Raw genomic sequence first — 18,199 nt, 5'->3', positions numbered from 1 at the left:
CATATGTTTGACATCCAGTAGCCGATGATTAATAAATCAATGTGCTCAAGTGGTGTCGTTAAACAAAACAAACTTTAACCGCCTATTCATTTGTCTGTAAACTTTGTTTCTGAGGTATATGATATATCTCTCTTATCAATTCATATAAGATCATCAAATCTTGTATGCAAGAACTACTTGAGTGTTGCGTACCATCACTATCATTACTGCACATCAAAGGAAGTCCTTGTCTGGGTCATATCTGATGTATCAATTCATACAGCATCAGCAAACCTTGCATGCAAGTACAACTTGGGATGGGGATGTGTTCAGGGCCGGATTTAGACCTTGGGGGGGGGGGGGGGGCCCGGGGCACATCAGGTTCAGGAGCCCCTCAACATACAAATTAAATTACATGACAAATAAAAAAATGAACTATATGTAATTTTATAATTAAATGTATTACATTTTTTTTATAAAGGAAGACCTTAGTCTGTAGGTTACTGTGTCCTACTTTTCACTCATTACTGTACATTAAAGCAGTGTTCTCGCTGCTCCATTTAAGCGGGGCGGCTCGCCCTGCTATTGCATTTTGCCGCCCTCCTTTCACGTTCCCCGCCCTCCTTTATTTTTCTGCGCCCCTCTTTATTTTCCAGCACCCTACAATATTTTCCAGCACCTATCTCCGCTATTTCCAAATGCACACTCTTTTTCCACACATAAACCCCCCCCCCCAAAAACCCCGATCAGACTGCACACTGGACATCGAAGGAAACAAGCCGCGTTGTGTACGAAAAAGCTGACGAAACATTTACGAGTTACCGTAACATAATTTAATAGTATTTTTAACAGCCTCTATTTTGTCCCATACCTATATCCATTTGTATGTTTAATACAAACAATAAAAGTTATATTTTATTTGAGCAATGAAAACATTTTTATTTTTTTATGGATTCGGCAATCTCCGACTAAAAAACCCCCCTTATTTGGCGCCAAATTTGTCACGTGATCAGAACGGTCACTATCTTTTGTTTCCACTAACTGTCGTCTGATATTTTGTCCTCAGTTAGTTATAATTGATTTTTACTTTCGGTCATTCTGTTTATTCAGCAGTTCTTATAACATATTGTAAACTTTTCATTTTGGGGGGATATCACCGCTTATAAAATCACCGGAAGTGGTAGTTTTTTTTTACCTTAAAATCATTCATCTTGGGTGCCAAATAATATATACACCGCCACTACAAAAACGAAACTACTTTTTATCAGTTGGCGATAATATTTTATCACAGCGATCGATTCATTCGATGAAGATGGGAATAACAAAAAATGTTTTCGACATTAGGGGATCACACAAATGTCTTTTTTGTTTTTAGTGTATCTTGAAATCTTTATTAGACTAATAATATTAAAACTTTGATCGGTCCAGCAGAACCGGAACTGCCAATGAATATCGGACCGATAACATCTTCGGTTCAATTAAAAGACGAGTTTCCTTGTAATTCGTATAAACTTTATGTAATAAAAATAAGGAGTATGTCTTTCCACAAAGTCAATCAACACACAACAACATGGTAACCACCAAGGCTCCCCCCCCCCCCCCATTTTTTTTTTTTTTTTTTTTTTTTTTTTTTTTTTTTTTTTTAGCTTTTCGTTGTTTTTTGAAGGGTGTGGTGCTGCACGGCCGCCCTCCTTTAATTTTCACCCAGCGAGAACACTGTTAAAGGAAATCCTTGCTGGGCCATATCTTCCTTATTTAGAAAGTTAATCTTTTAAGTTTAAGAACCATTAGATAAACTTGAAAATTTATTCATATTATATGTTAATTGGCAGTTACTTAAATGGTCTTATAATGGGTTTTCATTACGTGTATTCTTGGCATTAAAGACAACTATCTGCAAGAAATCCAAGACTGAAATGTGAGATCTTTGCCGTTTGTAGTGATTGAATTGTCTCATTTTATTTTCCTTAATTGCTATGCTTTTAAAATTTTATTTTGGACACATTGTGATATTGTTTTGAATTTTATGACTTTGTTTTTGACATATTTGGATTATATACATTTTATTTTATTTGTGCACTTGCTTATACATTCCATAATTATTCTTAAATAATGTAATGCAGCTTTATTCTTTGTCAGTATACCATTTGATTTTGTGATATTAAAATATATATCTTTTGAATGATTATTGGACATTTTCTGTTTTTACTGTAGTAAGTTAAATGAAGGGTACAATTTACTACCTATACACCAGTCCACTTCGTTCTACTAGTGCTGTGTTTAAGAGTAATGTATTGTAAATGTTTTGTGCAAGAAAAATTATTGAAATACTTGAGGATTATCAGTTATTTCTTTTACATTCAACGAGGTATGAAAGAAAAACCCATCCTCAAACTGAATCGGCAAAACCATTCACACATAAGTTTGCAGATTATTTTTTTGTTCACATCCAGATTAACATAAAAGAAATAACATTAAATTTTAAACATACTTATTAATTTATAATAATGCTAAAAGTTCATAATTTATTTTGAATTATCTTTTTGGTTCATAAACCGTAATACTCAAAAAGACAAACTATCAATATAAAGTGACGTCATCACATAATATGTTCCTTGACAACGTATTTTTTTCATTCAAGAAATCAACAAACTCCTGTTACGACTGGACAAATGGTATGAAGTTATATTGTAATGAATGTATGAAAGTTTTAATTATATTAAAATGAATAAGTACAGCATCTAATAGGATGTGGCCGAGTGGTATATTTTTGTGGATTGTTTCTCATCCTAGCCGATTCATAAAAACTGGTATGTCAATACTTTGAAAGTTTTTTTTTTTTTTTTTTTTTTTTTATTTTATGTAACATAAATAATGCAAAATGTGTTTTACATCATGACAAAAGGAATATGTCATGCTCTACTATATAAAACTCATGTTCAAATAAGTGTTTCCAAGACTTCCATGGGTTGTCCCCATCAACCAGCCCTTTAAAGGGTAGAATAAGAGGGGGGGGGGGGGGGGGGAATCACTAAATCGATCAAGCCATCTGAAGGGCTAAAACTATGGGAGACCAACCACAAGGTTCCAGCAAGAGGTAAAATTCAGCCAACTAAGTCAAATCACTCAAATAGCTCCAAATTACTATTGATGAACAGTTCCAAATTATGCACCAGAATTACCTCACAAAATTGCGCAAACTATTTCCTTTTTGGATTTAATCCTATGGGAAATTTTCAAAACTCAATACACCACAAACACCTCGCCTGCTACTGACCCTGACTGGGCTACTTGTGCTCTCTTGCAGTTTCCAAGTGCTGGTGGTCCCCTCTCCCACCCCCAACCCCTTTTCTGTCCTAGATGGAGGAGACAGCATAAGTTGACGCCTACACCCATGACAGGCATGTGCTACAACAGTTGCTCTCAATGTGTAAATTAAAACCTGTGACCTCTGAAATGTGATATGGATGACTTTTTGGTTTCCTAATAAGATATTCCACATTCAAAACACACAAACACAACCCCCCCACACACACAGACAAACTCCACACACACGACCCCCTGTATGTTCCAGACTTGATCACTGGCAAAGTCGGAGGCTATACCTGGAACAAACGTACACAGACCTCAAGTGAAAAGGGGCACATTATAGTTTACATTCTGTGCAAGTTGGGAAACGTTTTTTAATGGGACATTTTTTATATACTCTTCAAAAAAAGAAACGCAAAAGGGTACAAATGGGTTATAACTCCGATTTTATGTTTCCTACCGGTTCATGCTTTGTGAATATAAGGTCATTGCATGTCTCAAACACATTCCCACGGTTACATTCGATAAAACGCACCTACTGTACAATAAAGTTCCAAAATGTGAATATTCGCAAAAACGCAGCCACGTGCACACCATGTCACCACTGCACGTGCGTTGTCTGCACGTGCAACATGAACACCGACAGTATAAAAGTGCAGGGTGTTCGCTTGCCTGGCCTCTGTATCTGGCCGACAGTTGACAATCCAGGACATGCCACGTCTCAGTGAACCGCAGAGAAACAATGCCATCGGCCGACTAGACGCAGGCGAATCCAGAACGGCCGTTGCCAGGGCATTCCATGTGTCCCCAAGCACCATCTCCAGACTGTGGGACCGTTACCAGCAACATGGATCAACACGTGACCTCCCTAGATCCGGTCGACCACGGGTCACTACCCCCGGGCAGGACCGCTACATCCGGGTACGCCACCTTCGGGAACGATTGACTACTGCCACCTCCACAGCCGCAGCAATACCAGGTTTGCGCAGGATATCCGACCAGACCGTACGGAACCGCCTACGTGAGGTAGGAATTCGTGCCAGACGTCCAGTTCGAGGTGTCATCTTAACACCACAACACCGTCGACTCCGACTGCAGTGGTGCCAGATTCATCGACAATGGCCTCAACTGCGATGGAGACAGGTGTGGTTCAGTGACGAGTCCCGATTTCTGCTCCGACGTCATGATGGAAGATGTCGCGTGTATAGGCGTCGTGGTGAACATTATGCGGCAAACTGCGTGCAGGAAGTGGACAGATTCGGCGGGGGTAGTGTCATGGTGTGGGCAGCCATCTCACACACTGGCAGAACTGACCTGGTCCACGTGCAGGGCAACCTGAATGCACAGGGCTACATTGACCAGATCCTCCGGCCACACATCGTTCCAGTTATGGCCAACGCAAACGCAGTGTTCCAACATGACAACGCCAGGCCTCACACAGCACGTCTCACAACGACTTTCCTACAGAACAACAACATTAATGTCCTTCCTTGGCCATCGATATCACCGGATTTGAACCCAATTGAGCATCTATGGGACGAGTTGGACCGACGCCTCCGACAGCGACAACCACAGCCCCAGACCCTGCCCGAGCTGGCAGCAGCCTTGCAGGCCGAGTGGGCCACCATCCCCCGGGACGTCATCCGTACTCTGGTTGCTTCAATGGGCAGGCGGTGCCAGGCAGTTGTCAACACACGCGGAGGCCACACCCGGTATTGACTCCAGATGACCTTGACCTTGGTGGTGTGTCCTATCACTTACTCACAATGGACTAGAGTGAATTGTGAATAATCCTGCAACATTTGGTAATTATCGGACTCACCATTCAATAATTAAATCAATTCTCCAAATGTTACGACAATGTGGTTTTGCGTTTCTTCTTTTGAAGAGTATATATAGGGTACTGGGTATATGACCTGCTGCTGTCACTTAGGCTACTCCTACTGAAAAAAGTAGCCAGTGATCGTTTATGTGTACTTTTCTATAAACAGGAAAGTACATACAACAGCATTTGATGAACCAGTCATGGAACATAGGTTGGGATGCAAATGAATCCTGTAAGCAGGCTCCCTACCACTAAGCTACATTTCACCTGTCTAGCTGAAAACCTACCTTTTTTAGTTACCTATCGGTCATATCCTATATACTAATAATTATATGTGAATATTTAGGGGAAAACAACCAAAAAACATTTAAAATAAATTGCATCATACAATTCTGAGTAAAACAAGACCAAATGTGATCAATACTTGTTTATTTGTCGCTTTAATGAAAAAAATAAATATATCACAGACATGCTGTACATCCTGATCAAAACAGATGTTTGGCATTATCACATAGATCTTCATTTTACTTAATTTTTACAATGTATTCCCTATATGTTTAGGTGGATTTTTAAAAATCAAATATACTTATTGTACTATTAACTAATTTACAGAAAAAAAGAATGGAACTCCTTATTAGTCTTTAACAGACAGTAATATATACATGTATATAAACAAACAAGTATTATGTTATTGTGCAATGAGTTTATACTGATTTGAAAATGTATCGTATATCCAAATACCAATCGAGGCATCTTTTATGGAATAAAATGAACACTGCACTTTATAAAATGTAATGTGTACTAGTACTTGACTGTATTCTAATGGGAAAATATTGAATTTGTGTATATGTTCATTGTTTGAAAACTGGAATCCTTAAGACTACATTTGCAATAGTTGTTTTAAAAAATCACTTACATCACATTGTATTATTTTTCAAATTTATAATATAACAAACACTCCAGAATTTCTGTAGTAGATATAATCACATTAGTCAGTAATCACACTTGTGGCAAGAAACAAATCAACTGCATTGTATTAAAATGTCTACTGTCATAAGATGTATTAAATTATCAGTTTTAAATTAGAAATGCTTATGGTTGGAAAAATGGACTCCTAACTGTAGTAAACAACTCGCTAAGTAATAAAAACTCCAGAATTTCTGTAGTAGATATAATCGCATTAGTCAGTAATAACACTTGCTGCAAGAAACAAATCAACTTCATTGTACTAAGAGATGTCTACTGTCATCAGATATATTAAATTATCTGTTCTAAATGCTTATGGTTGGAAAAATGGACTCCCAACTGTAGTAAACAACTCACTATTAAACTTTTGATCACAAACCATACCCTCCACCCAGTTTTTAATGTACACATTTACATTTTTGTCTACACTGTGGTATATAAAGGCTATTTCATGGCGTTTTTTTTAGTACAATTTTTATGTCAGTGAGTGATGTGTGAAAGCCATATTTTCACGAATTGCGAAGCAATGAGTGAAAATGTGGTTTTCAAACATCACGAGTTGATATAAAAATCGTATTTGAAAAAACCACCATCAAAGTTAAAAGGAAGAAACAAGACAAAGGGAGACAATTTAATCATGAACTTTTACAAAAAAGTAAATACGATTTCTATATTTTCACTGTAGCTAAAATACAGTGAAATATATGACTTTTCACCGGATATCACTTTTATGGTTTTTGTAGATCTATATATTTCATTGCTATGTATATAATAAAAATCTGTCGTCAACGTCTTTTAACTTAGGTATAATTGTGAATAATGGGAAATTATTGTAACAATGTCTTATATTATGATAAAAGTAAAATTAATGAAGTCCAAGACTAGTGTAAATAACATGAAACAAATCACAGTGCTGTTGGTTCTCCACTATAAGTGCACAAAAAGCAGAATCCACCCTAGTTTCACTCTTCGGTGGTTGGCCACACGTCATCACAGTTTCCTGACATCAAAGTTTGCTGAAGCCCTGAAAGTATTTTTTTTATTATTATTTCATTAATGGTATCTTATTTAATTACACATTAACATTTATCAAGTGTTATTTTGTTTTGTATTATAATTGAAACTGATAAAATGGTAATTACTAAATACCTTATAACATGTTTACATCATCCCCCAAACCACTGAATGGCTGAAAAATAATTATCACATCCAGTAGCTTACAATTCAAACATTTAATAGCACAAAGAGGGAAGAAAAAGAAAAAAGATTAATGACACTAAGCACATTGTTTAATCAGCAGTTATTTGGTGTCAAACATATATATATAGTTATTCTCACTCTTCATCTAGTATTTCAGATTAAGTCTGCTGTCAAGATACACGCTGCTGTTTTCTATTAGCAGTAAGAGGAATATTATACTCGAGTGTGAGTGAGAATAATTTTTACATGCTCATATACCACTAGAGTTTTGAGCAAGTCCGTCCTAATGCCTGCCTCTGGACAGCCAGTGGCTTGTCCTGGGACAAAAAAAATTAAGCGGACAATTTTGAAATTTACATCCAAAAATTAAATAGTGGGCCTTTAAAATTTTGATACGCATCTCCCAAATAATATAATTAATAAAGAAAATTCTACTCATTAAATTTGGTCACTAAATTAGATCGGGTGGTCAGAAAGAAATTAGATAAGATTGGTGGCCTGACTCGGGGATGGAGGAGATGGGTTGCATCCTGTCAAGAAAACCCCTAGATTGACGGTCAATAGACGTTGAAGGTGTAGTGCTGTGCTTAAATACAGATCTGTCTGAACGAGAGAGAGAATCAGACTAGGGTATAGTCCAGTCGTCATGGGTTGGTATAGTGGTGCGGACGTGCCTGACTCCGGAGGATACGAGATGGTATCACAATAAAACAAAGTAGTCTAGAAAATAGTAGTAGGAGCCGACCCCGCTTCCTATTTCTTCTTAGAGTGGGGCGGTCAATCTTCCAGTGCTGTTAGGACAAGCTCGGACATGTAGAGACTAAACGCGAACAACCGTGGCGATCTGCAGAATGGCCGTCGTACGAGTCACGAAAAAAAACAAGTCAACATAGTCAGACGGAGAAATGACGTGGAGGCGAGGAATCTCGCTAAAAAAGAATCCAACCTGGTGGTGCAGACTGTCGAAACGAGAAACGTTCCAGCGTTCAATCAGTTCCAATGGCGCATACATCCCAGTACAAAACTTCACTTCGCTGACAAAAACAACAAAGTGAAGGATCCCCAAGTCGAGCCGCGAAAGCACGTGCAGTGTGCACAAGCGAAACAAACACGTCTTGCCGCGAGGAGCTCCAGACTGGGAATGTATTATACTCGGGCCAATACTTAAAAACCAAGACTTTCACTACTATTTGTATGGGTGAGTCCAGACTTTTAAAAGTTTTATAAGCATGGGACCAGTATTAGAGTAAAGGTTGGGACTTAAGAATGGAAAGGTGGCACTTACTATTAAAAATGAAATATTCTATTACTTAATTTTTTGGCTATGCTAAAATAGTGGTTCATTTCATAGAAATATAATATATGTGGTTTTGTTACCTTTCATGTCAAATCTGGAGAAGCTTGACCCAACACAGCCATGCTTGTTATCATCAGGGGATGTTTCATCAGAAGAAACATACCAGGACACACTGGCAGGACTGGCAGAGTCATACTGACTGTCTGCAATATCACATTCAAAACAGGTACGAGGAGTTGCATAAGGTCCTCTGGGATACCCATCATCATCAGGGTCATGCATATATGCACGAACAGCACCAGCATGATGTTCGGGGCGATTTCTCTTCCATATATAATGGTCAGGTTCTATTCCCATGATCTGAAATATAAATTGACAGGAAAAGAATGTTTGTTAACAAAAAATCGGATCATTTTAAACTACAGCCTACATGGTTATTTTAACACTTGGTTAAGAGAGACAGAAAAACAAATGCAAGAGTAAACCTGCTGCTACCATAGAGACTACTACTGTGAAAAGAGTCCTAGATCTTTAATCTGCACCTTAAACAAGACAGTATACCAGTCGCAGAACACTGTTTGGGATGAGGGAAAAATAGCCCATTGAGGGCAATCGATTTTGTTATCCAAGTTCTCCACCATTGAAATATGAAACAAAATATTACTTTTTACAAATATGTCAGTTTATTCATAAACAAAATTCATTCTTTTACATTAGAATAACACATTTCTATCTACACACCATTTTGTATATTTTATAAACATACATGTAGCTGAAATGTTGTACAATGTTCAAATTATATTTGTTATAATTTGAGGCAGGTTTGTTTTGTTTTTAATTCAGAAGATGGATATCTGGACTGTCCCCAAAACAAATATTAGATATTTCCAAAATTCCAAAAATATTCTACTAAACAATACTTCGTAATAAAGGAATGAATAAATGAATATGATATTTTATGTTTAAAACAAGAGAGAAGAAAACAGATGTACTTTTTATAAATTGTATATGACTTCTTAGTCATAACTACAACGAAATTAAATACTGGGAAAAACAACTATTATTTCCAGTATCAGGAATCATAAATGTACCTCCTCGCAACATCTCCTACTGACAATAGCTCTGTATTCAATTCTTTTCAGAAGTTTGTCTCTTTTTCGAAGAAAATCAGGATATTTGTTCTTCCATCGTTTACCAAGAGCCCATGGAAATACTTCATATTTGAGTTCTTCTTCATCTTCTTCAACGTCATTAGCCAAGTACCTTAAAACAAAACAATTGGCTTAAATGTACCAATATTTATAACAATAATTAGTCCACTACTGGTCCAACCGATGGGGACTATAGGTTTTAACACCATCCTTCTGACTGACTGTGTCTGTCCCATATATAGTTTTTAAGAAATTTTTTGACAGTGCCTCAAGATATTGAGCTGAAATTTTGTGTACGGCTCTATTATGTACTGTTACAGATCAAGTTTGATTTTCATGGTGATTTGCCCATTTTTCTTAATTATGGCCTTTGATTTAGAAGATACAATTTTTTTTTGATCCAGCTCTTTAAAAAGTACATGATTCAATCATATACAGAAATTACAATGGTGCCTCGAAATTACCTTTCAAATTACCAGTAATTTAACTTCATAGATGTGGTCAAATACCATTGTAATTCATGGAAATGTACCATGACAACACTGTTTAGACTCTGTACAATGTAGAGAGCTTGAATGTGTTGATGGTTTTTATGTTCAGATTTGCCAACACCAAATAGATTTGTGATGGTTCTGTATTACTGTCAAAGCCAGCATAAAATGTTATTCAAAGTTCCTTCTCTACAAAGACAAACGGATCAAATTATCCATAGGTTTTTGTGGTCAGGCAGCTTCTGATACTAGTCATCTTCATTGTATACCATTTTTTGTACCCTGTCCTTTTTCCAAAGTAATTTTTCAAGAAATAGGTCAGTGACAAAAGATACTAAATTTGTATAAGGAAATTGTCTTCATACCTTTCGTCAATAATACAAGTTTTTCACTGCTAAATCAGAATGACAAAACAATTACTGTGATTAAGGTCATACAGTGCAGTCGAAGCAACATTTTGACAAAGTTATGACTACATGTACCTGGTACTCAATCATGTACTGAAAACAGCAATGATACCAGGTGTTCAGAAAACATACATATTCTTCCACACCAATGGTACCCATCACGAAGACCGCTTTTAATTGTCAAATCCATTATTTTTACCAAACTGATTTTTAAAAGTATGTTTTATGTCAAAACAATTTAGAATTTTTTGTTTGAAAACTTTGTTATAATGCTGTACTTAAATATATTACATTTATTTATTTGTTATTTATTTACTGACATATATAATAAATATTTGTTGAAAAAAAGAGATATATATATGTTGATAATGAGTAGACTAAAACATTTAATCATGCATTTAATATTTAAAGAATACATACAGGGCAATAAAAAAGTTGGATCTTGAATATTCTCGTAAACAGAAACCTGCTCTCTTGAAATAAGCAAAGACCATGGCCAGGAGATACTGAAAGGAAAATAATTATGTTCATATAAATATTACATAAATTGATAAACATGCTAATTGTAAACTAAGCATAGAGCAATATTGCATTTGATTAAAAGATTTACTGTACTGTAAGGCTTATGTTTAAAATACAAACAAAGGCTAAAAATGTATTCTGTGGAATGGAAAGAAAGAAATGTTTTATTTAACGACGCACTCAACACATTTTATTTATGGTTATATGGCATCAGACATATGGTTAAGGAACACACAGATTTTGAGAGGAAACCCGCTGTCGCCACTTAATGGGCTACTCTTTCCGATTAGCAGCAAGGGATCTTTTATTTGCACTTCCCACAGGCAGGATAGCACAAACCATGGCCTTTGTTGAACCAATTATGGATCACTGGTCGGTGCAAGTGGTTTACACCTACCCATTGAGCCTTGCGGAGAACTCACTCAGAGTTTGGAGTCGGTATTTGGATTAAAAATCCCATGCCTCGACTGGGATCTCAACCCAGTTCTGTGGAATGGAATGCAAGCTCTGCTTCCGACATTTGTGTCTGGAAGCAAATGGTAGAAAGTGAGAAGCAGTTGTGTTTATAAAAACTTTACTCTCATTTTATGTAAATTTAAACAATTTGGTTTTCTTTTTTGTTATTACAATATCTAATTTAATATTGGTCATTTTGAATGACATTTGCCTCTTGCTAACATTTATCCAGACTTGCAGACTTTAAGCCACTAGTTCTGTGGCAAACATTTAAAATTTTAAAAATAATGAATGCTTAAAAATGTTGATATTGGTCATGAACAAAGTGTTAAAATGATAAGAAATATAATTATTTTGTCAAATTGTCTTTTTTTCTCTGAAAACCCCCCAACAAAAACAACCCAAGACAGCAGAAAGTAGATTGTCAATTTAGGTAAAAATTACACGATTGTTTTTGTTTTGCAAATTAACTTATGATTCTCTCAGTATTAAAACAAAATAGGTACCTTATCTGCAATCTTCATACAGCTATCAACATCGAGGAAGTCTTGAATATGATCATCCGCTATTTAAAACAAAAATCTATTATCATAAAACAAATTTAAAAATCAATACATGCTCAGTTACCAAATAAAATAATTGCTACTCATTAAAAAAAATGCATAATTAATAACATTATTAATTAGTGTTTATAAACTTAAAAAACTGTAGTCATTTACCAAATAAAAAACCAACAATCACCTAATAATCCAAAGAAAGCTTGCATTTCTTTTGCTCTCACTATAAAACAGGATCTCTTTGCCCGTTTTGCTGGTGTTGCAAGTTTTCTGTCACAAGCTGATCCATTCAAAATATCTGGCATGTCATTTTGTTGGGAAGTTTGTCTCCGTCTTTTTATTTGTTTAGATTGATTTGTTGAATCTTCACTTTTCAAAGTTATTTGTGAAACACAAGAACTTAGGTGTTTATCTACTGCTTCTTTGTTTTTATTTTCTTTGTTCCACATACATGAATGACTGGAGTATGATGACACTTTAGATTTATTGCAAAACGATGTTTGAAAATCTGGAAGAACAGCATGCATCTAAAAAAGCAAAATAAATAAACATTCACATATTGATTTTAAGTTAAATATAAGCTCTCAGACCCAGTATTTCTATCATAAACTCAGATAAAGACAAATTATGGATGTGCTCATGAATTTAATGGGCAAGTTCTTTCAATCTGAACTTTAATTAAGAAAAACAACCACGATAACTGTACAGCAAGTATATCAGGGCTCAAAATAGTGGTCTGAAAAAAGCAGTCCATTGGTTTAGACCAAGCAGTTGAAATAAAAATTCACCTGCTAAAACTACCCAAAAATTGCAGGTCATTTTTCAATTATCTTATCTGCTATTTATCTTGTAAATCTGAGGTTTTTTCAATTCCATAATGCACTAAAATATATCTCTGAGATCCTAATTTTCCACAGACTGTCCCAAACCCTCCCCTCACTCCATATTTTCTTATTTGTAGCAGGCCATATTTCATCTGGCATGCTGCTTTAAAAACATAACAGCAATCCTCATTTTACTTCCTATTTCGAGCCCTGTATACTGTATGATTATATTATTAACATGGCTCTGTTGAATTTTATTCTTCTTTAGAAAATGTTTGGATAAATCATTTATTTATATGTCATACCGAGAGATCACTCCACCAACAAGCACCAATAAGAACCAAATGGCACTTTCAAAAGCAAAGTTTGTTTTATTTAACGACGCCGCTAGAGCACATTGATTTTTTATCTTATCATCGGCTATTGGACGTCAAACATATGGTCATTCTGACACTGTTTTTAGAGGAAACCCGCTGTCGCCACATAGGCTACTCTTTTTACGACAGGCAGCAAGGGATCTTTTATTTGCGCTTCCCACAGGCAGGATAACACAAACCATGGCCTTTGTTGAACCAGTTATGGATCACTGGTCGGTGCAAGTGGTTTACACCTACCCATTGAGCCTTGCGGAGCACTCACTCAGGGTTTGGAGTCGGTATCTGGATTAAAAATCCCATGCCTCGACTGGGATCCGAACCCAGTACCTACCAGCCTGTAGACCAATGGCCTGCCACGACGCCACCGAGGCCGGTCGGCACTTTCAAATGCAAAAATAACATCAAAATCTTATTTTATTTTTATTTTGACAATTTATAAATAGCTTCCTATCAACTGATATTTGAGGTTTCTTGGAAGCTGTTTGAAACTCTATATCGATCTATATTATTTAATTTTTACAATTCCGGAAGAATCTAAAAATAAATCCCCAAATTCAATGCCTGCAGTGCAGCTGTTAGTAGTGTTACTTTCTGCAAAATTAATTAAAACTACATTCCCTGGAATATTTTTATTATTTAAGCATATAGAACAGAAAATCCAATTACGTTTGGGTGCATATATGACGCCGCACTCTGCATTGGTTTCACTACGCTGGCTTATCCAGGTCAAAAACAAAGCCAGTATTTTGAAAGTGGGACACTTTTGATGGGCTCGTACCGATCTCGGTTTTCATTGGCCTATCACAAGTATAGAATTCCCCAACAAGAGATCGCGTGAGATTTAGCAATTTTTGAACAAATTTAACTGTCTTGATTGAGGGGTCGTCTTATATCTCCAAAACATATTTATATCCATAGAGGTTTGGTACAACGGTCTCCAGGGGTCGGTGAGTGGGGGATTTGCCTTGAAATTTTGACAGTGGCCAGCTGTTGGCATACGCGTTACATGTAATGGGGTGTTACTAATTACGTAACGCTCTAGGGGTAGAGGAAGAGGGTACTGTGTTCGATTTACGTAACATTTTTCAAGACTATATGTTATTTTTATTCATTACTTAGACTTAAAAAGGTGGTTTTTGGGAAATCGTGGTCAGTCTAGGATCGATCCCCATCGGCGGGAATACAAAAAGACCATGGTATGTGATATCCTGTTTGTGGGATGGTACATATAAACGATCCCTTGCTAAAAAAAAATGTAGTGGGTTTCCAAGGCGCGTGTGCAGAGATTTCAGCGGGGTTGGGGTTATAGACTGTGTTGAGCGAAGTTTATATGGGGCCATTCTCCCCAAAAAAATACAGTTCAATTTTTTTTAAGCTTGGGCAAGTAAGGGTTTCGACCTCCAATACCCTCCCCCTGCACATGCACCCGATTCCTCTCTAAGATTATATGTCAAATTACCAAATGTTAGACATCCAACAGCAGATGGAAGGAAGGATAGGATATGTTTTATTTAACGACGCACTCAACACATTTTATTTATGGTTGTATGGGGTCGGATGATTATTAAATCAATATGCTTTATCTTTGATGTCGTTAAACAACCCCCCCCAAAATTTACCCTTTCCAAACGAAATAATATTTATTTGTATTTGTCGATTTTAACACATAAAATTAAGAAGTGAAAACGTTCATTGTCTACTGATTAATGTGTTACTAGTATGATTAATGTGTTACTAGTATACAAACTAAACTTTGAAAGTTCTACTAACACTTTATAAAATATCAATTCTGAAATAGGAAGATACGACTGTCGATAATACGTTGTCAAGATCAAACCGGTTTTAACTAAAGACTCTAGTACCGTATCCTCAACCGAACGTTCTTCGTACAGCGCAAGATTTCTCTTTTAATTTTTTGAGACGAACCCTACAATTTGAAATTGGCAAACGCACGTGTTAACTGAAACTGACAACAGGCTGTCGTTTGTGCTTTACCGAGCTATGGCGGCACAGGCGACGAATCAAGCATATACGTTTGACGATATCCATTCATAGCGAACACACACGACTTTTTTAAAAGTGCATTTGAGCTTGTATTTCACATTTGTACATGACGTTATAATATGGTAACCAGAGAATGTAACTTTAAACTTACTAATAAATACATTCTTTAAACCTTCTAAATGCTATGTGACACTATTTTATTGCAGGCAGATAAAATGTACGGTACTGTATTTTGTAAAATTCTTAGTCGCCTGTAACCAATAAAGGTCGCCGCGGGCGACTGCTAATTTTCAACCCTGTGGTGAATGTCAGGCATATATTGCCGAAACATTACATAGGTTGGTCTCTGACTGTAATGAGAGCGTATTTGCTCTCTTACAGTCAGAGTACTCGGGCTAGTTTTTGTCAAAAGCGGAACGCAGTTTGGGACATCAATTGTAAGTGTCGGGTACTCGGGTCCGGGTCGAGTTTGACCCTCGAGTACTCGAGTCTAATATTTTGGACTCGTGGAGGCCCTACTGTCAACCAAATTTGACTGACCGGCATTAATGCATCTAGCCCGAGTACTCTGACTGTAAGAGAGCTAGACGGACATTTGGACATAAATACGCTCTCATTACAGTCAGAGACCAACCTATGTATTTTTTTGGCAATTCCCGACAACCAAAAAGTTGGCAAAGATTTCTGCTCTAATACCACAACAATCCTATGTTTGACGTCAAATACCTTTACATCGATCATTTTCGAGTTAACTGATTTTAAAAAATCCACATATTAATCACTAATACACATACTACAGAAAGAAATCCGACAGAATTCACATTCAGCTATGCTTCGTGACACTCCATGGCAAGAATTACAAAGCTCGGTGACCCATTTTGTGATGTAGATCACGTGATCGCCCACTGGGCGATTCCGCCTTGTGCAACAGTTACAGGGGCCGTCTCATACCAAGCGACGTTACAACATGGAAGAGTTGGCTAATGGTTTCCTCTCTAACACAGTGATAAAATTACCAAATATTTGACATCCAATAGCCGATGATTAATGAATCAATGTGCTGTAGTGGTGTCGTTACACCAAACAAACTTTTTTGGGTGACTGTCGGGCACTTGTCGTTTTGAGACGGCCCCTGGAAGACGGAATGGCTGAGTGGGCGATCATGTGACGCATTGTCACGATATAGGTCGGCGAACTTAGAATTCTGGTGTCCGGAGTTTGCCGAAGCTTAGCTGAATGTGGGTGCTGTCGGGTTTCTTTCTGTAGTGCGTGTATTAGTGATTAATATCTGAATTTCTTTTAATCAATCAACTCGAAAATGATGGATGTAAAGGTATTTGACGTCAAACAATGAAACATAGGATTGTTGTGGTATTAGAGCGGGAATCTTTGCCAACTTTTTGGTTGTCGGGAATTGCCAAAAAAATACATAGCTTGGTCTCTGACTGTAATGAGAGCGTATTTATGTCCAAATGTCCGTCTAGCTCTCTTACAGTCAGAGTACTCGGGCTACAAGTAACATAGCCCGAGTACTCTGACTGTAAGAGAGCTAGACGGACATTTGGACATAAACACGCTCTCATTACAGTCAGAGACCAACCTATGTCTTTTTTTGGCAATTCCTGACTACCAAACGGTAGGCAACGAGTCCCGCTCTAATACCACAACAATCCTATGTTTGACGTCAAATACCTTTACATCAATAATTTTCGAGTTAAGTGATACAAAAAAATCCACATATTAATCACTAATACACATACTACAGAAAGAAACCCGACAGCACCCACATTCAGCTACGCTTCGTGACACTCCGTCGCAACAATTACAAAGCTCGGCGATCTATTTCGAGACGTAGACCACGTGATCGCGCACTGGGCGATTCCGCCTTGTGCAGCAGTTACAGGGGCCGTCTCATATCAAGCGAAGTTACAACATGGAAGAGTTGGCTAATGCCGTTTTGGATGAATTTGGATTTCATTACGTCATTAAACCAAAACAATTACACATTATTGATTCCATTTTGAATTTGAAGGATACATTTGGGGTGTTATCGACAGGATACGGCAAAAGTATGTGCTACGTACTGCCTCCTCTTATGAGATGACCCCTGTAACTGCTGCACAAGGTGGAATCGCCCAGTCTCGAAATAGATCGCCGAGCTTTGTAATTGTTGCGACGGAGTGTCACGAAGCGTAGCTGAATGTGGGTGCTGTCGGGTTTCTTTCTGTAGTATGTGTATTAGTGATTAATATGTGGATTTTTTTGTATCACTTAACTCGAAAATGATTGATGTAAAGGTATTTGACGTCAAACATAGGATTGTTGTGGTATTAGAGCGGGACTCGTTGCCTACCGTTTGGTAGTCAGGAATTGCCAAAAAAAGACATAGGTTGGTCTCTGACTGTAATGAGAGCGTGTTTATGTCCAAATGTCCGTCTAGCTCTCTTACAGTCAGAGTACTCGGGCTACAAGTAACAATGCATCATGATCATGAATCTTGAAATTTGAAATTGCCACACAAAGCTCATCATAAGACGAACGTAGATTTAACTGTCAGTTGCAGATATGTATTTATTATGTCTCTTTCATCTACTGTTAAAATAATAAAACATATTTTAAGGAAGGTCCTTTGAAAAAGTACAAAACTTTAAATAAATGCCTTTACCTTTCCATTTATGTCGTCTGCTACCGGTTTGACAGGAACGGTACTTTAGCGACCTCTACATTAAAACAACAATGGTAGTTATCTTCTCTTGTCAATCCATGGTAGGCCCCAAACACCAAATGTTTTTGTCATTTATGGTATATTCCTTCATGTATACGCGACCACCGCC

General features: G+C 37.1%; 1 protein-coding gene across 1 annotated transcript; it reads right to left on the bottom strand.

Annotated features, from left to right (window-relative positions):
* Positions 1-5,525: 5,525 nt before the first annotated feature.
* LOC121370673 (speedy protein A-like) lies at positions 5,526-18,182 on the bottom strand. Its single transcript, XM_041496064.1, has 7 exons — positions 18,031-18,182; positions 12,345-12,687; positions 12,110-12,168; positions 11,046-11,131; positions 9,668-9,839; positions 8,657-8,936; positions 5,526-7,103 (listed from the first exon to the last, which is right to left on the bottom strand). The coding sequence occupies exons 2-7, from the start codon at positions 12,685-12,687 to the stop codon at positions 7,042-7,044; spliced, it is 1,002 nt and encodes a 333-aa protein (XP_041351998.1). The 5' UTR covers positions 18,031-18,182; the 3' UTR covers positions 5,526-7,041.
* Between the last annotated feature and the right edge of the window lie 17 nt (positions 18,183-18,199).

Source organism: Gigantopelta aegis, chromosome 4, assembly GCF_016097555.1.
Source record: "Gigantopelta aegis isolate Gae_Host chromosome 4, Gae_host_genome, whole genome shotgun sequence".
NCBI lineage: Eukaryota > Metazoa > Mollusca > Gastropoda > Neomphalida > Peltospiridae > Gigantopelta > Gigantopelta aegis.
The sequence above is the reverse complement of the archived record's forward strand: the minus strand, read 5'-3'. Positions and strand labels throughout refer to the sequence as shown.